Source organism: Hyperoodon ampullatus (genome assembly GCF_949752795.1).
Source record: "Hyperoodon ampullatus genome assembly, chromosome: 1".
NCBI classification, from domain to species: domain Eukaryota; kingdom Metazoa; phylum Chordata; class Mammalia; order Artiodactyla; family Ziphiidae; genus Hyperoodon; species Hyperoodon ampullatus.
The window spans coordinates 119545767-119567375 of record NC_136914.1 but is presented as its reverse complement, the minus strand read 5'-3'; the positions used below and the strand labels follow the sequence as shown (position 1 = coordinate 119567375).

Genomic DNA, 21609 nt, shown 5'->3' with positions numbered 1-21609 from the left:
GACCACCACGAGTGTGTGTGTGAGACGTGGACCAGAGGGCCAAGGGCCAGCGGAGGCATCCTGGTAGAAGTGACAGTGAAGCCGAGCTCAAACGAGTAGAAAGCAACAGACAGGAAGGAAAGGTGTGCAGGGAAGGTGAGCATTCTGCAGGGAGAAGGCAGGTGGGTGATGGTTGGCATCGATTGTCTGAGCCTGGAGTGCTTCCGTTTCCGAAAGACCCCTCTGGTGACAGCAAGCGGCCATCAGAGGCTAGGACTCAATGCCAGGGGACCAGTTAAGAAACCAGCAACTGTGCCGGCCAGGGTGCTTTGGAAAATGAATGAGAGTGGAGACAGAGGAGGGACAAGACAGTTTAAAATATATGCGTGAGAATCAGCAGAATTTAATGAAAAGCCACATCAGAAAGGAAGAACGTTGAAGCTACGATAGACTAGGTTTCGATATAGCTGTCAAAGGACTGGGCTTCCCCTGTCTTCACCGTCGCAGCCAGCCAGCCCAAGGCGGGTTAAAATGTGATGGATAACTGGGGTCATGTGAGCATCCGAGTCCGAGGACCATAATGGGCAGTTAAGACTGAAGATGTAGCAGTTAAGACTGGTGGCGCAGTGGTTGATAGTCCCCCTGCCGATGCAAAGGACACGGGTTCATGCCCCGGTCCGGGAAGATCCCACATGCCGCGGAGTGGCTGGGCCCGTGAGCCATGGCCACTGAGCCTGCGCGTCCGGAGCCTGTGCTCCGTAACGGGAGAGGCCACAGCAGTGAGAGGCCCACATACCGCAAAAAAAAGAAAAAAAAAAAAAAAGATTGAAGATGTATGCTTTAGTTGATTCACTAACCCCCTTACTGATACGTACTCAGACTGTGGTGCTGTAATCACTGAACTGGGGGCCTAAAATTTTATTATCATTCATGTGCTCTTAAATAGCACCTTGTGGTATGCCGAAGCGGGCTCATGCCAGTTCACAAGAGGCAGTTGTACACATCTCCCAATTTCAAGTCCAGTGACATCATATTGATAGCCTGAAATGGACCGTTTCATCAGTATTTACATCAGGGCAGTTGGAAAATGCTGCACATCAGGGCTTTTATTTTTGGAGAGCTGGTTTAGCACTTCCCAGGATATAGAGTAAATCGTCTGGATTGGACTATGTGTGGCCTTCAAGGATTTTGAAAAAGAGAAACATACAAGACTCACTGTAAGGTGTTTTCTCTATGCTTGGTCAGTATAACCTTGTCCTGAGTGGCTTTGATAAACCAGTTCCCTTGGGAAGCCTCCTGCTTGGTTGGTAGAAGGCATGTGTCCAGCCTAGTTTGATTGCCTTTGTGAAGGGAGTAGCTATTCTGATTTCCTGGAAAGAAAAAGAAGTAATTCTACTGTAGAAAATCATGCACTGTAGAAAAAAGGGAAGAATGGGTCCCTATTTTTTGGCATTATTTTCCCTATTTTGGCCTTTAGGGAAAACATACATAGAAAAGGGGAAAAATAAAGTCTGGGATAAGCACTGATGAGAGAACTTTTGTTGGAAATCTGCAGCAGCCCTTGGCATTCCTAGACTTAACTCTTGCATTTGGGCCATTTGTAAGCACCCTTGACACCTATGATGTGGGCGGCTTGTACTTTGCTGAGGGACAGAGCTGAAACAGTCACATGGGGAGCCAGGCCAGCACCTGGCGACCTTGCCCAGCCAATGAGTGGATGAAGTAGTTGGCTCCAGGCCACATCGCTGCACTGCTGGGCAGTTCTGACTGATGCAGGGTCCCACTCAGTCCTCCCCACCTCCGTGCCAGGAAGATAGGGACAGGCTCGCTTCACAGAGGCAGGAGTTGAAATGTTTAGGTACGGATTATAATCATCTCTAGTGACTTAATGGGCTCTGAGGACAAACGCTTAAGGATGTCAAAGGCCTGGGACTTCCCTGGTGGTCCAGTGGGTAAGACTCCGCGCTCCCAATGCAGGGGACCCAGGTTCAATTCCTGGTTGGGGAACTAGATCCCGCACTCATGCTGCAACCAAGAGTTCACATGCCGCAACTAAAAAAAGATCCTGCATGCCAAAATGAAGATCCTGTGTGCCACAACTAAGCCACAGTGCAGCCAAAATAATTAATTAATTAAACGAAAAAAATATTAAAAAAAAAAAAAGAATGTCAAAAGCCTAAGGAGTATACGGGTAGTGAGTGGATACATTGAACATTTGGTCTGAAGACTATATGTAGTCAGTTTTAAAACCTGACCAATCTTTTGTTTGTTTTCATGACAACATTTTTAGCACATATTTGCTTAAGAAAAATCAGTCCCAAAAAATGGAACAAGAGAAATGATTTTCAGAGTCACCCCGCAATGCCACCAAACACAGTAAACTACAATTGATATTTTTGTGAAAAAGCCTTACTATTTAATAATAGATACCAATAGATATGTGTTACTATAGTTCAGAATAAACTTTTATATTAGATTTGAAGAAGCATTTTTAAAGATTTTAAGTTTTTTCAATAACAGTTTTATTGAGATGTAACTCACAAACCACACAATTCACCTAAAGTGTGCAATTCAGTGATTTTTAGTATATTCACAGAATTAGGTAACCATCACCACCTTTAATTTTAGTACATTTTTATCACCCCCAAAAGAAACTTCTTACCCATTAGCAGTCCCCCCAATTCTCCCCCTACCCCAGCCCCCTAGGAACCACTAGTCTACTTTCTGTCTCTATAAATTTGCTTGTTCTGGACGTTTCCTATAAATGGGATCATACAAAATGTAGTCTTTTACTTAGCATCATGTTTTCAGGCTCATCGATGTTATAGAGTATATCAGCGCTTCATTCCTTTTTACGGTTGAATACTATTCCTTTCTGTGGATACACCCAAGTTTTCTGTATTTATTCATCAGTTGATGGCCATTTAGGATGTTTCCATGTGGGGCTATTATGAGCAATGTCGCTATGAACATGCATGTACATTTCATTGTATGGACACGTGTTTTCATTCTCTTGGGTACATACCTAGAGGTGGGATTTCTGGGTAATAATAATAACTCTATGTTGAGCCTTTTGAGGAACTGACAGATTGTTTTCTAAAAGTGTCTGTACATTTTACAATTCTACCAGAGTGTATGAGGTTTTCCTCTCAATTCCTCCACATCCTCTCCAACCCTTGTTATTGTCTGACTTTTTGGTTCTAGCCATCCGAATGGGTGTGAAGTCATATCTCCTTGTGGTTTTGATTTGCATTTCCCTGAGATCTGTTGATGTTGTGCATCTTTTTTTTTTTTTTTTAAACATCTTCACTGGAGCATAATTGCCCCACAATGGCGTGTCAGTCTCCGCCCTACAACAAAGTGAATCAGTTATACATATACACATGTTCCCATATCTCTTCCCTCTTGCATCTCCCTCCCTCCCACCCTCCCTATCCCATCCCTCTAGGTGGTCACAAAGCACCCAGCTGATCTCCCTGTGCTATGTGGCTGCTTCCCACTAGCTATCTATTCTACGTTTGGTAGTGTATATATGTCCATGCCACTCTCTCACTTTGTCACAGCCTACCCTTCCCGCTCCCCACATCCTCAAGTCCATTCTCTAGTAGGTCTGCGTCTCCATTCCCGTCTTACCCCTAGGTTCTTCATGACCTTTTCTTTTTTCCCTTAGATTCCATATATATGTGTTAGCATACGGTATTTGTTTTTCTCTTTCTGACTTACTTCACTCTGTATGACAGACTCTAGGCCCATCCACCTCACTACAAATAACTCGATTTCGTTTCTTTTTACGGCTGAGTAATATTCCATTGTATATATGTGCCATATCTTCTTTATCCATTCATCCGATGATGGACACTTAGGTTGCTTCCATCTCCTGGCTATTGTAAATAGAGCTGCAATGAACATTTTGGTACATGACTCTTTTTGAATTATGGTTTTCTCAGGGTATATGCCCAGTAGTGGGAGTGCCAGGTCATATGGTAGTTCTATGTGTAGTTTTTTAAGGAACCTCCATACTCGTGCATCTTTTCATGTGTGTTTGTTGGCCATTTGTATATCTTTTTCGGAGAAATGGATATTCAGATCTTCTGCCCTTTTTTCTTTTTCATTTTTTAAAGATTGAATTGTTTTGGAGCAGCTTCAGGTTTATAACAGAATTGAGAGAAAGGTACGCAGATTTCTCACACACCCCCAACCCTGACACATGAATAGACTCCATTATCAACAGCACTTACCAAAGTGGTACATATTTTACCAAGAATGAACCTACACTGACACATCATAATCACTCACAGTCCATAGTTTACCTTAGGGTTCACTCTTGGTGCTGGATAAATGGGTAAGGACATCTCTCCATCATTATAATATCATACAGGGTATTTTCACTCCCCTAAAATTCCTCTGTATTCTGCATATTCATTTTTCTCCCCTTCTACCACACCCCCTCTCTGGCAACCACTGATCTTTTTACTGTCTCCATAGCTTTGCCTTTTCCATAATATCATAGGGTTGGAATCCTATAATATATAGCCTTTTCACATCAGATTCTTTCACTTAGTAATTAATATTCCATTGTCTGGATAGACCAGTTTATTTACCCATTCACCTACTGAAGGACATCTTGGTTGGTTCCAGGTTTTGGCAGTTATGAACGTAGCTGCTGTAAACATCCGTGTGCAGGCTTTTGTGTGGGCATAAGTTTTCAGCTTCTTTCAGTAAATACCAAGGAGCACGATGGCCAGATCATAGGGTAAGAGTAGGTTCCGTTTTGAAAGAAACTGCCAAACTGTCTCCCAAAGTGGTTGTACCATTTTGCATTTCCACCAAGAATGTAGCAGAGTTTCTGTTGCTCCACATCCTTGCCAGTATTTGGTGTTGTCAGTGTTTCAGATTTTGGCCGTTCTAATGGATGTATAAGGGTATTTCATCGTTGTCTTAATTTGTACTTCCCTGATGACATATGATGTGGAGCATCTCTTCATCTGCTTATTTGCCATCTGTACATCTTCTTTGGTGAGGTATCTGTTTGGTGAGGTATTCTTCGGCCCATTTTCAATCACCTTTACCTATTTTTAAATTGAGTTGTCTTTTTATTATTGAGTCATCAGAGTTCTTATATATTTGGGATAAAAATCCCTAATCAAATATGTGGTCTGGGAATATTTTCTCCCATTCCATTTGTTATCTTTTCATTTTCTTGCTGGTGAGAAGCATATGAGTTTGCTATTTTTTCTATGTCTTCCTTTCTGACAAAACGCCTTACCAGATGCTCTAATTCACCTAATTTCACCTTGTGAAACCCCCATCTCCCAGAAAAATTCCATATGGAGCTAGGAAGCACTCATATTGTCTTTTTTTTCTTCAGATTGAATTTTTTTTTCCCTAGAGGCACAACTTCCTTTCCTAAAAACAAGTCACTTTAAAGGCATTAGAATTTTCCTGAACCTCGTCCAAAGTTTAAAATTGAAGTCCAAGAAAGAATAGCCTCTTTATTTTACCTCCAGAAGAGTCTCTGAAATGCAGGTGGGTCCCATTGATCTAAAATACTCTCAGCTTCCTAGCAGCAGCAGCTGCAAGACAGACCTTGGCCGTTGTGCACTTCTGGAGGTATATTTAGGTTGCCTCTATTTAGTGTTCCCAGAATAGCCATAGTCTTTTGTTTCTCTGCATTCCTTTTAGTTTTATTCCTTCCTGGCCCAAATTAAGAGTGATGCACTAGATGATTTCCAAAATCCTTTCTACCTCAGAAGGTCCGTGCTCTTAACCACTTGGACTGGGCACAGGGTGTCATCTGTAAGCCATACCCAAAGCCCAAGCAGGACTGAACTTTTGCCAAAATCCAAAAGAGGCCCCAGCTGTGAATCGGATTAGGTACATGCTTTCCAAATCCCAGCTTGATTCTGTCACGACCATTCAGATTCATAGAGAGGTTTCCTACAAATATGTATCTGAGTGGAGACAAATTATGTTTACCTATATCATTTCTGGACAAGGTTGTGGATGAATATTTTGCAATGAAAGTGACTTTTTTTATTCCAGTTTAGGCTAACACCTTAAATTATCTTTTTGTTTTTGTTTTTTCGTTTGTTATCTTCAATTAGCTCCAAGGATAGTTGAATTGAACCCTCTGTGGTTTATTTTTCCCATCTCATGAATGAACCAAATAATGCTTCCAGGGCCACGGGTGAAGTGTGCCTTAAATTCTGAGAATGCCACTGCCGGGGACAGATTTTCAAGCATAGTCATCATGTCTTAGATGTTTTAGGCTGCTACTCATCCCAAATTAGAATACTGCTATCAATAGAGCATTTGATGCCAGCTCACTTTAAATAAGCAGTCAAGGTTAAAACAAAAATCGATGAGCTGCTCTCATGTTTCCCATAAGTTGGGCCCCTCACAGAGCTGTACCAGGCTTGGTTCTCCTGCCAAAAGCAGGGAATTCAAGACTTGAATGCAAGTGTCCATGACAGTTTCCTTTTTAAATTATTTTATTTATTTTTTTAATTAAAATTTTTTTTTATTGAAGTATAGTTGATTTACAATGTTGTGTTAGTGTCAGGTATCCAGCAAAGTGATTCAGCTATATATATATATATATATATATATATATATATATATATGTATATTCTTTTTCATATTCTTTTCCATTATGGTTTATCACAGGATATTGAGTACAGTTCCCTGTGCTATACAGTAGGACCTTGCTTATCCATTCTATAGAGAATAATAGCTTGCATCTGCTAATCCAAAACTCCCACTCCATCCCTCCCCTGTCCCCCCTCCCCCTTGGCAGCCACAGGTCCGTTCTCTATGTCTGTGAGTCTGTTTTGTAGATGAGTTCATGTGTGTCCTATTTTAGATTCCACATATAAGTGATATCATATGGCATTTGACTTTCTCTTTCTGACTTGCTTCACTTAGTGTGATGATTTCTAGGCCCATCCATGTTGCTGCAAATGGCGTTATTTCATTCATTTTTATGGCTGAGTAGTATTCCATTGTATATATGTACCGTATCTTCTTTATCCATTCATCTGTCGTTGGACATTTAGGTTGTTTCCATGTCTTGGCTATTGTGAATACTGCTGCTGTGAACATTGGGGTGCACGTATCTTTTTGGATTATAGTTTTGCATGATGGTTTCCTTTTGATGGTCTGGTTTTTTGTTTCCATTTTTATAGTTTTACAAGAAGAATGGGCTTAAAGGAGGGGTAAGGTGGAGATGGAAAGGGGCATGTTTTCGACAGCATCAAGGAAAGAAATCAAGCTTGAGAGAAAGAGGGGATAGTGAATTGTGTCACACTTTGTACATTTGAGCTTTCAGGAAGCAGAGAGAATGGATCAGACCAAATAAATGCAAGCTGAGAAGTATTTGTATTAATAAACAATATGTAATGGGTATACACAAATCCATTAATAAAATAATGTCTAATAATACTTTCTACCCTGTGCCCTGAAACTGAGGTGATGGGTCAGCAAGGAGCTCAGCCAGGATGCAAGGCGATGGCCATCCTCCTGTCTTAAGACAGATGCTGACCCATTAGCCTTTTCACAAATGTACACTCAAGGGCAAAATCTAAAGCTACATTGAAGCAGGAATGAAAAGATGAAGGAGAGAGAGGACAGGAAAAGATTTCACTGAGATTGGAGCAAAGGCAGAAGCAGTCAGGTCAAGGCAACTGGTCATTGCTGAGCCCAGGAGATCTCCACCCAGGTAGGAGGGGGACCAATGCCTCTCACCAACTCAAGAGCTTTCAAGATCTGCATTCCTTCCTTCCTGCAGGAAGAAGTCAATGCTGTTATTAAAGCACCTTTCTCATTCCTACCTTCTCTTTGCTCATTACTAGCATGTTCTGAAGATTTATACAGCAAGGATATAAAAAGGATGTGAGAAAGCAAAATATTTAAAATACAGAGAACAGAACTGTATATTTATTTTTGATATTATAATAGACACTTCTGCAAAGACAGAGGAACAATGGCTTTAAAAGCACGGATGTAAAAAGATTTTCTATAAAAAAGAATAGAAGTTGTCTAAATATTTTAAAAGAAAAACCAACCACACCATTATTTTATGCACTCCTGTACATGAAGACTTTTCCTGTTATTATTAACATTTGTATGTTTACAAGAGACACATTTTTAGACCCTTTAAACTATTCTTAAGCATCAAGATTGGTCTCAATCCCATCCTCTACTGAACAATCTTCTCCTTTAGAGAAGTGTCACGGAGAAAGTGAATGAATCACTGTTTTTATTTGTAATGGTTAGAAAAAAATGGGGAAAAAGTGGTAGCCTATTTAGTTTTTTTCTGTATATATATATAACATATATATATTATATGTATAACATATGTTATATATATAACATATATATGTTATATATATATATGAATGACATGGTCTACAGATGAAGGAACTATGTAGTGTATGTAAAGATCATATTGGATAAAATGTGTAGTTTGTTTTTTCTCTAGAACTTTCCCTGTGTTATTGAACAACTTGTTTTATCAGCTCTGTTAAAATAAACTCTTTTGTGTAAGTACACCATACTTTATTTCTCATTTCCCTGTGGTTGAACATTTAGGTTGTTTCCAACGTTTTACTTATTAAGAAGAAAACTTGGATGAACATCTTTGTAATATATCTCTATTCACATCAGATGATTTCTTGGGAGAAATTCCTAAAAATGGAAATAGTGGGTAATAAGCCGTAAAAGCTTTTATGTTGTAGGAATTTCAATAGATTCTGCCAACTTTCAGAAAGGGTATATTTTTGGTCCCATCAGTAGTACACGAAACTTCCAAAGACAATCACCTTAAAAGCAAAGTGGGGACTGACAAAAATCCAAGAACAAATTTTGTCTAGATAATTTCAAAACGTTCCCATTGGCTAGAAAATCATACTTGTGTTGACGTGCTCTGGCGAACATAAGCCAAGCCTGGTGGTCTCACCAACGAGTGCTCTGGGCTGGTCCCAAATCCGTTGCCTCAGATGTGCCCTTGAAGCACTGAGAAGCTCACCTTTGTCAAAGTGACAAGGAGTTATTCATTGGAACATATTTCTGGAATCCACAAGACAGAAATACTCTAATACCAGCAAGATAATTTTAGGAACAACCATGCATGCCTTTAACCCTCCAAACCCCACCAGAGCTTTAGGGAAACCTTGAGGCTTGTCCCCTTGTTCTACATTAGCTACTCATTTGGGCGGGAAGGCGTAACTAACTGCCTCAGTCAGGAGGAGGACGTAACCTCCAGACCTCTGGCCTCTTCTTGCTTTTGTCCAGAATTGGTGGGACCTTCTCTTTCAGGCCCCAAGCAAAGAACAGACGTGGCCTTAAGCAGGATTTTGGTTTGTTTGCTTTTGCAAAAAAAAAAAAAAAAAAAAAGGAGGTGTGTTCCTTGTATCTGATTAAATTGTGGAACATCTTTCTCCCTTTGTCCTGCACCTGCTTGTCTGGTGACTACTGTAACCGGTCCCCCATATGCCCAGTACAGGTCAATAGATACCTCATGCAAAGCCAGGGAGAAAAGAGCCATTCTCAGTGCTTTGCGGGAAGACACAGTTGTTTCTTTGGAGCACTTTATACTTTTGGGCCAGTGGATCATTTGGTAATCATCTCTGACAGGCACAGTTGTCACTCTCACGCAGGGAGTTCACAGAGTTCCACTGGACTCGGTCAGCTGTGCTCTGAGGTGTGGCCTCAGCATGTCATGCGTGGGGTGTCACTGGTCAGAACTCACCTTCACTGTCACCAAGCAGGGAGCACACCCCCAGGAACAGAATATGCACTTCATTGAAGCCTTTCAGCAAAGTGATGGGTAAGAGTGAGTTCCAGAGAGCAGGAATGCTAGAGCCACACTCCGGTCCGCCAAGAACCTGGCTTTCCTGGCCTCTACCAGGGCCCCCCTTTCTCTGAAACCAGAGACTGAGGTGGCAGAAAACAGCCAGAGGCCAGGGCAGGGCCTGAGGGCTTCTGAAGACAGCAGCTTGGCCAAGAGTGAAACCTTCTGCTGGGAGCAACGTGTTTTGTTCTTTGGGCGGAAGCAGAGGGCACCAATAGCCAGAGGCAAGTTTGTCCTCAGGGAAAAAAGAGCCAGACCAAGACTTCAGGGAAAGCAGTCTAGCAAGGAGGAGGATTTTAGGCACAGGAATTCCAGGGTCAGGTCAACAGAAGACACTTCCCAGGACGTTTTGCTTGGCAAGGAGCATGGTGGGCCTGGAGCCGGGGGGCAGAGGAAGGGGCAAGTGAGGGGCGTGGAGCAGCTGCTGGCACTGGGAAAACGCGGGGCGGTGCTGAGCTGTTTCCTGGATCCACCAGCCTAAACGAGGAACCGAGGAGGAGAGCCAGGTCCTCAGGAGAGGAAAGAAGCCAGCGGGGGTCAGGGATGGCGTGAAGAGCACACAGGAAGTTGTGCTGCCTGGAGCTCCTTGGACGAAGGGGCAGGACTTCCCTGATTCCTGCAGGGGCTGCTTCAGGACACCCATCCTGACAGAACCTGCCTCTTGCAATCTGCTGCTCTGGAGTCAGCTTCTTGTCCGTCTCCACCGCTGGCAAGTTCCAGCTCTTTCTGCCCTGGTGATTTTTCATTCCTTCCCTCAATGATGCTTACGTAGGCCCTGTTCGTGGGCAAGGTCCCTGCCTCACAGGGTGTACAGCCCAGCAGGAAGCTGAAGAGTATACAACTAACTGCAGGGCGGGGCAGAGGTGACCACTGCCTCGGACAAATGCAAAGGGCGTTCTGAGTCAGAGCAGGCCCCGATCTCAGAAGTCAGAACTTCTGAACTTGTGTCCGCCCCACTTGAATGGTCCTCATGGAACGGCCTCCTTGCCTGTGGGTGCTGCCCTGCCCTGTGCTTAGAAACTCAAGAGTGGAGTGGCTCCTTCCCAGACCCATACATCTTTCCTCTTTTCAAGCCGAGTCTGAAGGCCAGTCCCTTTGTTTCACCCTTGGAAACAAACACCAGCCAAGGGAGTCTGCCCCGGGTGTTGACAGGGATGTGATGTAGGTCAGTATCCTAGCTCCCACCCTGCAGGGGGATCAGACGGGAGGCCAGCTGTGGTCGATGAATCATCCGGAAAATGGCAGGCAGCTATTTCTGAGCTAAATGCCATCGGATCGGGCTCCTCACCTTGAGTCCACTGACCTGGTCTCTAAAGCACTTCCTCTGAGATGAAGCCAGTGAGGGCCAGAGAGCCCTGGGCACAGGGGAATCAGCCAGCGTGGTTAGTCACCCCTGGTACCGTGAGGGCAGAAGGCACAGTCCTGGAGGAGGGTGAAGTCGACAATTCTAGAACTCTGGGTCCCATGAATTCCCCCCCCGCTCCTTCCCTCTCTCTCTCCCTTTTTTCCTTCCTGCCTTCCTTCCTCTCTTCCGTCTTTCCTTCCTTCCCTCCTTCCTCCATCCCACCCTCCCTTCCCTTCTCCCTTGTTTCCTTCCTGCCTTCCTTCCTGCTTTCAGCACCTACTACATAAGCCATACACTGTTCGGCCCTGGAGATAACAACAAAACAGAGATGGCCCCTCCCCGTTAAAGAACCTAGTGGGAGAGACTGAAAATAGTGCCTGATGTGTTCTGAGTGCTTGCCATCTGCTACATACTATTGTAATCACTTACCATAGTATCAATTTCTTTACTCTTCATAACAACACCATAAGGTATCTACTATTATTATCTCCATTTGAAGGATGAAGTGGCTGAGCCTGGAGAGATTGAACAACGTGCCCTAATGAAACCTTTTATAAGCAGTGCCCCTTTCTCTACTGACTCAGGGTGTTGGAAGGCATGGGCTGGCGTGTCCATTTCCCAAGGTGGAAGAGAACAATCATTTCTTCAGTACCTACCAGGGACCAGACACTGTGTGGTCCCTCTACACCCCTCAACTGTGTTGGCACCTAGCTAGGTCTCTGAAGTCCCAGGAGAGGGAGCCCCAGGCTAATCCAGGCATCCACCTAGGAGCGGCCCCAGCTGTGCGGTTCTCCCTGAGCACAGGACAGCCTAGGATCCACAAAGGAAACTACCGGACATCCTGTTCCCACCTCTGTGCCTCCCCCATCATTCGTCATGATCCCAGCTCTGGGCCTGGCATGACCACAGGGCCAGCTGTTGTCTGGTCACCATGGAGAAGGCTTGGAGGTGCCTGGACAGGATGTGTCTGGAAGCCCACGGGTGACATCCAGTGATCCGGTCTCTTGATGTCCTGCCTGGAGTTATCCAACCTTGACATTTCTCCTTAGAGAAAGAGGAGAAATCCTATGGAACCACAATGAGTCTGAGTTTATCCTGGTCATGCACATTGCTGAAGAAGAGAAGGGAGATGGGAAGATGGGGAAGGCCACCATCTTGTTTCCTGCACTTGTACTTGAAGTTATTGAAAAAGGTTATCAATTATTCCTGCCAGATCAGGGCAATGAGCTGCCCAGTGCATGAGAGTTAATTTCTTTTAATCATTAGACTTTCTCTCCTGTTGGAAATACCAGTGTTTGTTCCACTCTGAAAACTTCTGAATGCTGCAGACTGACTTATTTGGGTAAAAGTCCATTTCTGGTTCCTGGAACTACTTTAAGTGATTATTTTTAAATGCTGGTAACCACAAAAATAATTTATTACTCTTACTACTTAACACTGTAGGAGGATGATGAAACAGTGTAAATATTTCAGAGTGAATTAATTGAAGTGGTCTGCTTTCTGGCTATTTAAAATCTTAGCTGGATTTTAAATTTTTTTTATTTATTTTGAACCGATTAAGTAAAGATCTTCACATACAAAGAATATTATTGTTAACAATATTTTTCAAATCACATGGATTATGACCCATGAGTAAGGTATAAAACCAACTAAGTTGATCACAGTCGGCATTTTTTTGCAATGAAAGAACACAAAAGAATAGAACAAAATGAATAGAAAAAGAATAGAATAGAATAGCCAAAACATGGTAAAAGGTATATTTTATTAAATATTAAAATCAGTTATATATATGTTTGTATATGTAAAACGTATTTTCCCAATTTTAAAAATGATATATAGGGCTTCCCTGGTGGCGCAGTGGTTAAGAGTTTGCCTGCCGATGCAGGGGACACGGGTTCATGCCCCGGTCTGGGGGGATCCCACATGCCACGGAGCGGCTGGACCCGTGAGCCATGGCCGCTGAGCCTGTGCGTCTGGAGCCTGTACTCCGCAACGGGAGAGGCCACAACAGTGAAAGGCCCACATACCGCCAAAAAAAAAAAAAAATATATATATATATATATATATATATATATATATAATTTACAAACAGTAAAATTCATCCTTTTTACTATACAACTTTATGAATTTTGACAAATGTAAATGTGTTTCTTTGTCCAAAAAGTGAGAAAACCACTTAAAGCAAGAGTCTCCTTAACTAAGTGGAGATATTCACAAAGAATAAGATCCTTTTAAGACCTTTGGAGGCAGTGACAATTGTCTTATCTAAGAAGATAATTTCACACACCCCAAATTTTAAAGCCAAACAGGATCTTGGAAACTATAGAGTCAATGGTTTTCAAAACTTTCTTTTTATAGTGACAACATTTTTATATACCAAATCTAACATGGAACCCTGACAGGTAAAAGTAGAGTTGCTTTGCATAGAGACCAGGAAACACAGTTTGAAAACCCTCTCGGACCCAAATTAGGAAACTGAGGCCAAAATAGGCTGAGTGACCACTCAAGGTTGGCCACTCCGATTGGCAAGGCTGGATTCCAACTCAAGCTCTTGGCTGTTGTTCAAGACATTTTCCATGCTGTATGGGCCTCAAGAGAATCATAAGTACCACTTGACCCCACCAAAGAGATTGGATGCCTTCTTGGAAGAGTACAGTTGGACTATAGGTATTCATATACCAGCACAGAGGAAAGAATAGGCCAGTGACCCCCATGGATGGCAGAAGTACGAGTCTGCTCAGGAAGGCAGAACAGGTTATTTGAGCAACACGAGTTATTTCGGGAGGCTGGAACCTGAGTGTAAGCCCAGAGCTGGGAACCCAGTGCCAGGAGGAAGCATGGTGAGCCTCCAGAGTTTGAGGAATCAGCCAGGCCCTGCATAACAACCCCTTCCTGGTGATTCACCCCAGGCTTATCTGCCTTTTTCTTCCTCAAGGGTCATGGGTGGATCCCCACCGCTGGGTTGCAATTGAAATAGAGCCACTTGGTGGTAGGAAAAAACTGGCTGTTTCACCTCCTTTCTTCTCTGGGCCCCCTCTTTTTACTTCTTCCTCTCTGGTTTGCAAGTGGGAAGTGGGGAGACGGTAGAGATGCTGTTGGGGGCAGGCCAGGGAGTGTAACACTCAGGCTTGTGGTTGTAAGTTCTGCATCAAAGCCTTGTTGCCCTCATATCTATTCAGTGAACTTACTTCAGTGATCCGACTGTAATACTAAGGACACAAAGACCATCTCGTCTTTATGAGCACACCATACCAGGCAGCCACAAATGGCCAGTAAATACCACCCCCCCTCAACTGCACTGATGAAAAGAGAAAAACAAACAAGGGAGTGGGGTTAGTGACAAAGAACAGGCTTCTATCAGAACAGCTGCCATCTCATGTAGAGCTAAGGAAAGGCTTGGCTTTGATGGGCGAACCACCATACCATATGTTTTCAGAAGATGACAAGGAAGATCTGGTAATGAATATGACCTGAAGAGTCACCTCAGATCTCTTTTCAGATAAATCCCTGTCATACTAAATTTAAGACAGGTGGATGCCCAATGATATCCTTCAGTTATTAGCTCACACTCATACCCTCCAAAGAGAAATGGAGGTAAGAGGTCAAATGCTCCATCCTCTGGCCCGGATATTACTTATACAAAGTTGTTTCCATTGATATTTCAGGGATCGTGTGTCTCTCTTTGTTGAAAGAATTATTAGCACCTTTTTTTTTTTTTTTTGGTAATTTGAGATTTAGGTGTTAAGTGGGGAACTTGGTGATTTTCTAGATATCCCTGAGTTAGATCATTATAGCCTAACTCCAGCATAGAGTTTTAAATTGTTGGAATTCTCAAAATACTAGTGTGTACTCATACACCAGTACACAGTTAACTTTCTAGAATAATTTTATGTATGTAAGTTTTTAAATATGCATCCGCATCACACCTACTCCCAAAAAAGATGTATGCTGAGGGGTATCAGTACTCATATGGAAATTAGCAGGGACTCCTGATTTAAAATGGAGTGGAGGGGGCTTCCCTGGTGGCGCTAGTGGTAGAGAGTCCGCCTGCCGATGCAGGGGACACGGGTTCGTGCCCCAGTCCAGGAAGATCCCACATGCCGCAGAGCGGCTGGGCCCGTGAGCCATGGCCGCTGAGCCTGCGCGTCCAGAGCCTGTGCTCCGCAACGGGAGAGGGCACAGCAGTGAGAGGCCCGCGTACCGCAATAAAATAAAATAAAATAAAATGGAGTGGAGGAAGTTTGTTTTTTATTTCAGGAGGGAGAGTAAGTTTTTTTGTTTGTTTGTCTGGAGCACAAGGTGAGGGAGCACCCAAGGCTGATCGAGTTGAATATAGAACAAAAGAACAGCACTGAGTACTTAAAATTAAGGGGAGGAAATTGAGAATTGGTACCACCTCTTTGGTAAGCAGAAATCGACAGCCATGAAGAGGTGATGATCTCTCAGGTATCATAAGGTCCTGGGGTATCCTGCAGGGGGAAAAAAGGTTTAGGTAACAGTTAATGAGTGAAATTAATGACAGGGCTATTTAATATTCATAATATTTAATTACCTATTTGGCTTGTACATGACATTGCGATAAATAGAAAGTAGATACCTAAAAAACAATCAGACAGATATTTATTGGACAGTTGGGTTGTGACCTGTGCAGTAGAATGAGTGTGGACAGTTCAGACAAGTGTGAGCATGATGAACTTTTCCAAAACCACATTCAAATGAAAGGAAATGGATTATGGGTTACTTGTGTCTCCCACCTCGGTTGGAATAGTTACGTGGAATTTTTGCATTTTACATTTATAATGTAAGAGAATAGCAGAGCAGTGGTAAGTGAAGGCTTTTGATTCGTTCAGACTTGGATTTAAATCCCTGCTCAGCCTGTTGACCTGGGACATTTTAGTTAACCTCTCCTCGCCTCAGTTTCCCCATCTGTAAAACAAGGTAACAATGATTTTTACAGAGCTTTTGTGAGTAGAAGATGAAATGATTTATGTAAAACACTTAGCACAGTACTTGATACATAGTGCTCAAAAAATGGGTACTGTTATGATGTGATATTTATTTTAGTTACTGGGTATACAGTAAATGTTGATTGATGAACTTGATGAAATAACACATAAGAATATCATAGAAGAGGTTTGTTTTTTAGTTTTTTTTTTTTTTTTTTTTTTTTTTGCTTTAAGCTTATTTGTGCTTAATATTTACGAGGAAGGGAATGGCTTAGTGACTTACTGTAATTTCATCTCGGGACCTGGGGCAAGCTCCCTGTGAGAGGCGCACAGCGTGGAGGCTACCACTAGAGGGCTCTGAGGAGACCCTAAAAACCTTTCCTTGGCTATAATGATGAGGCAGCAACCCTGGGAAGCCCTGGCTTTTTGGAGACCCAGGAGCCATTCTATTCATCACGGCTGTTCAAGAGGGCAAGTAATAACAAGAACCCTACAAGAGCAGCTTGTAGGAACCACTTCTACCAGAGACCTGGGAGCATGCAGGTGGATGTCACCAGAGACAGCTGGTAGGTGCCAGGCTAGGGAAACCCTGTAGCTCTGAGGTCACTCTCCGCCTCTGCCATGCCACTGAATTACCCTTATGGGTGCTGAGGATGCCGTCACAGAGTAGAACATCAACTCTGAGACAGGAAACCAGGTAGAGTGGGGGGGTGGTCTGAAACTCTGTGTAAGGACTTAACAATAACAACGAAACCCACCTTGAGTCACTACGGAGCCTTCAGATTCCCAGTGGAGACTGAGACCAAAACGGATAACTGATGGCTGCGCATGCGTGAACGAGATGCCCATAAAACCCTTGGAGTTTGGAGGCCACACAAGTCCTGTGCATCCTACCTGCAGAGATGATGGCAGGGTGTTTTTGATGGTGCATTATCAGGGGATAAACGCCCTGGGTACCAGGGAGTCACTCAGGGATCGCCCAGCTAGTGATGCAAGAGGTATGTCATTGCTTTTTATCAAGCATCATTGGTCAGTGGCTTACAGGTGGGTCTGAGTGGGAGCAGTGAGACCAGTGCCTGCAGAGGCAAAAGCTGCAGCGAAAACCTGGGATCTGGGCAGAAATGAAGCTTTCCCCGCTTCCCAGGGAGTTTGGCCTCTCCGGACTGGGGCAGGGGCAGGGGCAGAAATCTCAAGCCTTGGTTTTCTTGTGGCTGCCCTGCTTCTCTGGAATCGTCTCCAAAAGAAAAAAGAGCTGTCCACCGGGGTCAGGCAGAAAATGTGCCCTAGACTCATTCAAAGAAGTTAATGCCAGCCGCGGGAAGCTTCGCTCTTTTCTGTCTTCCCGTGAACCAATAATTCAGGAATTTGCGCAGGGAGGGGGCAGCTCTCCGTCCGAAGTCGAACAACTCCCCGTTTAAACTTGTGAAGCGCTGAGGCTAAGTTTGCAGGGCCTCCCTCCCCTGCGCTGGTCACAGGAAAGGGCAGGGGCTGCCGGGGAGCTGCGGGCCGGCCCGCTGCCCGGAGGCTGCACCCGGGGCCGGGCTCCGAGGGAGGAAGCCGGGCTGCGGGGCTGGGCGGCCCGGGGCGGGGGGGCGGAGCAGGTGAGCCCGCGGGGTGGGAGCGGGGAGCGCACTTGTACGTGACGTTGGAGTTTGCGGCAACCTCGGAGCGGGAGGCTGTGCGCGCGGGTGCGGAGTGGCTGCGCGGCCGGAGGCGATGCGCTCCGCGGGGCGGCCGCAGCAGTGAGCCCCGCGCAGACACGGCAGCCCGGGAAGGCAGGGCCGGGGCGGCCAGCCGCTCGCGCTCCTCCCCGGAGGAGGCCCCCGGGCCCGCGAGGCGCGCTCCAGCCGGCCCCAGCATGTAGGCGATCGGCGGCGGCGCTCCTGCAGGCGGACGGCTCATCATGAAGAAGCACTCGGCCCGGGTGGCCCCGCTCAGCGCCTGCAACAGTCCGGTCCTGACCCTCACCAAAGTGGAAGGTAACGGCCCGGGGCGGCGGGGCCTGGAACGGGAGCCCGGCACCCTGTTACCTGTGGCCCCCGGGCAGCGCCGCGCGCCTGCGGGGCTGGCGACTCGGCCGCCCGGCTGCCCCGAGATGCTGCGGGCTGCCCACCCGGCTGCCTCTTTCCCGGGCTCCTCGGCTCCTTCCAGGCCTGTCCTGAGTCCCCTGGGTCTGGAGCATCCCACCGCCGCCCCCCACGCCCCCAGGCTGACCAGAGGCGTTGCTCAGCTGCCGGAGGCGGGAGAGGGTTGGCTGCCGCAGGCTGAGACATTCCCCCCCACCCCACCCCGCCCCGCCTCGCCTCGCTCTGAGCCTTCCCCAGCCCACCAGCCCAGTGATGCCCCGCTCCGTGGCAGGGCCAGCAGGTGAGCGCAAAGCCACCAGCTGCCTGGAAACGTCTTCTTTCCCCCCGAGTCGGGGAACTTGAGGCAGAGCCCAGGGTAAGGAAGAGACCCCCGGCCCCGGCGGCCCCGGAGAGCCGTGCCTTACTCAGACCCAGCGGGCATCCCGCAGGAGCACAGAGGACCTTGCTTTCCCATGGCAAGCATGGGACGGGCAGCAGAAAGAGCCAGTCTCAGTCCCCGACTCCTCCTTCCAGGAGGCAGAGGCGAAGTGGCTGAGTCTCCCGAGAGCTGGCCAGGTTGGCCAGGTGGGGGGCTGGGAAGGGACCGGCAGCAGGGAGAGAAAAGCAGACCCCTCAGTTCCAGGCCCTCACTTTTCCTGAACTAAGGAGCCCAGTCAAACAGGAGCCCGTGGGCTCTGAAAGTGAGCCGGCTTCTGCTATGTCCCTGGGACGGCATCCTGGAGCTGGGACCTCTGTGTGATGGTCTCCGAGGACCCTGTATCCCCTCGCGAGCTCATGTTTGTTACAGTGAGCCTGAGAACCAGTGAGAGGAAGACAGAAGCTAGCAGGGCAGTTGTGTACTCTGCACTCGGTGGGTCCACAGGAGTCCGCCAGTAGCTGGCCTGGTACCGTTACCCCCCATCCTAGAGATGAGGACTCTGAGGGCCAGAAAGGTGGATGGACTTGTGCAAGACCTACAGCTAGTAGGTGGGGAAGCAGGAATGGAATCCCGGACTGTTGGATACATGCTTTTCAGAACATCACTTTGCACTAACCTTCAACTACTTACCTGTTTCTCATGTCCTACCTTTAGGAGGTTGATTTTTTTTCCTTCTACTGGCTGTTTCCTCCCTTCCCCCATATCCCAGTCTTAGGAAACACTTGGTATCAGTGAGCTACACCTGAATTCAGTGCATGTGCTACCTCTGGGGTCGGGGTGAGGCATTGCATTTTCAAGCCTTCTCAGGGACCTTGCCTAGATACATGCGCAAGTTGGGATGGGGAAGGGTTGGATATTTGCTTCCCCTGGGGAAACTGGAAATGTCTGCTCGTTCATGGGGTCTTCATAGGAAGTTGCTCTGCCCGCAATGTTTAAGTCAGCCAGGTCAGCTCTGCTCTTCAGCAGCGGGTACCTGCCCCGGGCAGCCCCCGGCCCACCTTGGGCAGGACAGGTCCCAGGAGCACTCGGAATCAGGCTGGGCATGTATGGCGGGCCTCCGAGCCTGGGCACTGTGACCTCATGTGCTGCAGGGGTCAGTGGGGTGACATGCCAAGCACAGGTGCTTTCCTCTAGCCAGGCCTGGGGCTTGCCTTCAGGGGGTGAAAATGGGGATATCCTCCCCCAAGTCCCTCAGGGCTACTGCCGGGTGAGCTTTGAGCCTCCTGTTCACAGGGACAATCATGGCAAACCATGAGCTTGGTTTTTTTTTTTTTTATAAATTTATTTATTTATTTTTGGCTGCATTGGGTCTTTGTTGCTGCGCACGGGCTTTCTCTAGTTGCGGCGAGCGGGAGCTACTCTTTGTTGCGGTGTGCGGGCTTCTCATTGTGGTGGCTTCTCTTGTTGCGGAGCACGGGCTCTAGGCACATGGCTTCAGTAGTTGTGGCACGTGGGCTCAGTAGTTGTGGCGCACGGGCTCTAGAGCACAGGCTCAGTAGTTGTGGTGCACGGGCTTAGCTGCTCTGCGGCATGTGGGATCTTCCCGGACCAGGGATTGAACCCATGTCCCCTGCATTGGCAGGCGGATTCTTAACCACTGTGCCAGCAGGGAAGTCCACGAGCTTGGTTTTTAAACCAACATTTGCATGTAAATGTCTGTGGATAGTGGAAAGTGTATTAAACTAAGAATCGGACAGATCCGGGTATCAAGACTCCCCTTATGCAGTTTGATGTATATAAATCATAAACACTGAGCCTCGGTTTCCTCAGTTGTAGAAGAGAACTAACAACCTACCTCAGCAGAATTTGGGGAATGAATGCAGTGAGGAAGGGAGGTAGGTGACAATACCTAGCACATGGCCTAGCACACAGTAGGTGCTTAATAAATATCTGGCAATCCTCCAGTCACAGACTGTCTTGCACCTTCAGCAAACCTTCTTGCTGTTCTCAAAGACTGCGTGTGTGGGGTATCTAGAAGTATCTACAAGCATCTAGAAGTATCTAGAAGCAGCGTTCCAGTGATACTAGAAAGTCTCCAATGGCCTTTTTGTATAGGATACCTATGTGTGTGTCAGCAAGAGTCTGCAGGGCAAGGCTGATTAAACCTGCCCTGGGTATGCCTAGACTTTCATATAGCTCTTTCTCTCTGCCTGCATTTTCCCCCTTGGTATTTGTGTTCAATTTGGCTTTGGGTCTATTTTTTGAAACCATTTGCATCTTGTGTGCTTGTTTTGGAAGTGTTGAATCATTTTGTTTTGCCTTGGATGCACAGGATAAGGTGGTCCCCATACTGTGGCTGTTTCTGTGTGGATGGCAGGCAGGCTTCAGGAACGGAACACAGCCAGCAAGGAATATTTATTACCTTGTGCGGTGTGTCTTCTAAGGGGGGGCAAGCATGTGGTACATATAAAACCAAAATAGAAAGTACAGCGCTTAGTGGAACTCAAACACAGGAAGGTGGACAAGATGACTTCATTTACCCAACAAATACCTCCTCCGACCCTGCTCTGTGTCCTTTGTCTACTTAGCTAAGCCCTGGAAATGCAAAGAGGAGAAACGCTAGCTTCATTCTCTTAAGGGAGTTTCAGTCTAGTGGGAAAGAGACATACAGATAAATAAATTATCCAGGTAGTAAGTTGTGCTTCAGAGCTGGGGACAGAGTATTACCGGGACACTGATAACTGGGTAATCTGAGGAGCAGGCTTGTGAGGTAGAGGCATTGCAATGGGAGTGAGAAAACTTGTCAGGCAAGGAGGGGAGAGGACGCTTTTTCGGGCAGAGGGAATGGAGTGTGCACAGGTCTGGCCAGAAAGCATGAGGAGTCTGCAGCTGAGCCTCAGGTAGGAGTCGAGGCTTGAAAAGGGACTTCCGGCCAGGGTGATGGCGTCTGTCCTGTCTGACGGCACATCTTGTTTTCATATTCCTTTCCTGGCATTCCCACTGGACTCAGACCCTGAATATTGATCCGTAACACATCTTTAGTA

At 46.1% G+C, this 21609-nt stretch overlaps 1 protein-coding gene across 2 annotated transcripts in view; it reads left to right on the top strand.

Moving 5' to 3' along the window:
* The window catches only part of SLC35F3 (solute carrier family 35 member F3), a gene marked incomplete at both ends in the record, with an annotated part of 294306 nt that overhangs the window by 169760 nt on the left and 102937 nt on the right, over positions 1-21609 (top strand). The window contains one exon of one of the 2 annotated variants that reach the window (XM_079698570.1): positions 18024-18099. The exons of the other annotated variant lie outside the window; for it this stretch is intronic. Coding sequence (XP_079554696.1) covers positions 18024-18099 — 76 coding nt within the window. Of the gene's footprint in view, positions 1-18023; positions 18100-21609 lie in introns of those variants that run through there. 2 annotated transcript variants of the gene reach the window in all.